Source organism: Fukomys damarensis, unplaced genomic scaffold (genome assembly GCF_012274545.1).
Source record: "Fukomys damarensis isolate Sample0158 unplaced genomic scaffold, DMR_v1.0_HiC HiC_scaffold_15, whole genome shotgun sequence".
NCBI classification, from domain to species: domain Eukaryota; kingdom Metazoa; phylum Chordata; class Mammalia; order Rodentia; family Bathyergidae; genus Fukomys; species Fukomys damarensis.
Window position 1 is genome coordinate 21679138 of NW_022900927.1, and position 1722 is coordinate 21680859.

The 1722-nt window shown below is 35.7% G+C and overlaps 1 protein-coding gene across 1 annotated transcript; it reads left to right on the forward strand.

Moving 5' to 3' along the window:
- Positions 1-448: 448 nt before the first annotated feature.
- Positions 449-1387, forward strand: LOC104876619 (olfactory receptor 6C65). The gene has a single exon (XM_010644804.1). It carries the CDS (start codon positions 449-451, stop codon positions 1385-1387), a length of 939 nt encoding a protein of 312 aa, XP_010643106.1.
- The last annotated feature ends 335 nt before the right edge of the window (positions 1388-1722 follow it).

Here is a 1722-nt window from a genome sequence, read left to right on the forward strand (position 1 = left end):
AAAGTTAAATTATGACTCATAAATCATGTTTCTGAAATAAAATTTAAATTTTTATTTATTGTAATAAAATTTTGAATTATGTATTCTGGTAATGTGTTTAATCTTTTTCAACCTAAGGAAACTAACCATTCATCATCAGATTCTATAAGTGTTTCTAAAATCAAGTTTTGTTTTAAACGATTATTCAAAAACGTATGACAGTTAACAAAAGTGAGAATAAAGTAATTTTTCAGAAGTAACGAAACAGATTAATCCTTTCCCTTTCAGAAAAATTCAGATGAATGGTTTCAATTCATGTGGATAACTAGTTTGTCACTTTTCCTTATGAGCATCGAGTAAAGTTCTCTGTGCAGAATATGACAGCACTAAGAGTATATTTGAAATCATATCACAGGGTGACATTGTCTCTTCTTTCTACCCACAGAGTGCGAGAACTCAGAGCCTAGCTATGCCAAATAAGACATCAGTTAGTGAATTTATTCTTCTGGGACTTACAGATGACCCAGAACTACAAATTGTGATATTCTTCTTTATGTTCATCACATACTTACTGAGTGTGAGTGGAAACATGACCATTATAACCTTAACACTGTCAACTATTCATTTGAAAACACCCATGTACTTCTTCCTCAGGAATTTTTCTTTTTTAGAGATTTCATTTACAACAGTCTGCATTCCTAGATTTCTGATCAGCATTGCAACAGGGGACTCAACCATTTCTTATAATGCATGTGTGACCCAAGTATTTTTTTTTATCTTTTTGGGATCAACAGAGTTTTTTCTTTTGGCTGTCATGTCCTATGATCGTTATGTGGCTATCTGCAAACCTCTACATTACACGACTATCATGAATAACAAAGTCTGCAACTGTCTTGTCATCAGCTCCTGGATTGCTGGTTTTCTCATAATTTTCCCCCCAATGGTTATGGGCCTTCAGCTGGATTTCTGCAACTCCAATATTATTGACCACTTCACCTGTGATGCTTCTCCTATGCTGATGATTGCCTGCACTGACACAAAGTTTCTGGAGCTAATGGCATTTCTCTTGGCAGTATTCACACTCATGGTAACTTTGACCTTGGTGATTCTATCCTACACACTCATCCTTAGAACTGTTCTGAAGATCCCCTCAGCACAGCAAAGGAAAAAGGCTTTTTCTACCTGCTCCTCCCATATGATAGTGGTTTCCATTTCTTATGGAAGTTGCATTTTTATGTATGTGAAAACATCTGCAAAAGATGGTGTAGCTCTAAGCAAAGGTGTAGCAGTCCTTAATACCTCTGTTGCCCCCATGCTGAATCCCTTTATTTACACCCTCAGGAACCAGCAAGTGAAACAGGCCCTTAAGGACTTCACCAAGACACTATTATCATCAGACAAGCACTAATCATTATAAAATCTGCAGCAGAAACCACAAATAAGCACAAATTACCATTCTAGCTAATAGGTGTACACAAAGGAATAAAGTACACAAACATTCACAATACTGAAACACTCATTTCTACTGAATAGTTATGCATTACCTACACAACAGAATAGAAAACTGAATTACCTTGTACTTCGTAAGTGATAAATATTATGCTAAAATGGAAATAAGTATGTGAAAGAGGTGGTAAGTGAAATTCAAATTAAATTGTCTGGTCAGAGATTTTTTTTGGATTGAAATGGGGTCATTGTGCTTGTGATGCAGGTGTCAGAATCATTGAGCTAAATTCCCAGCCC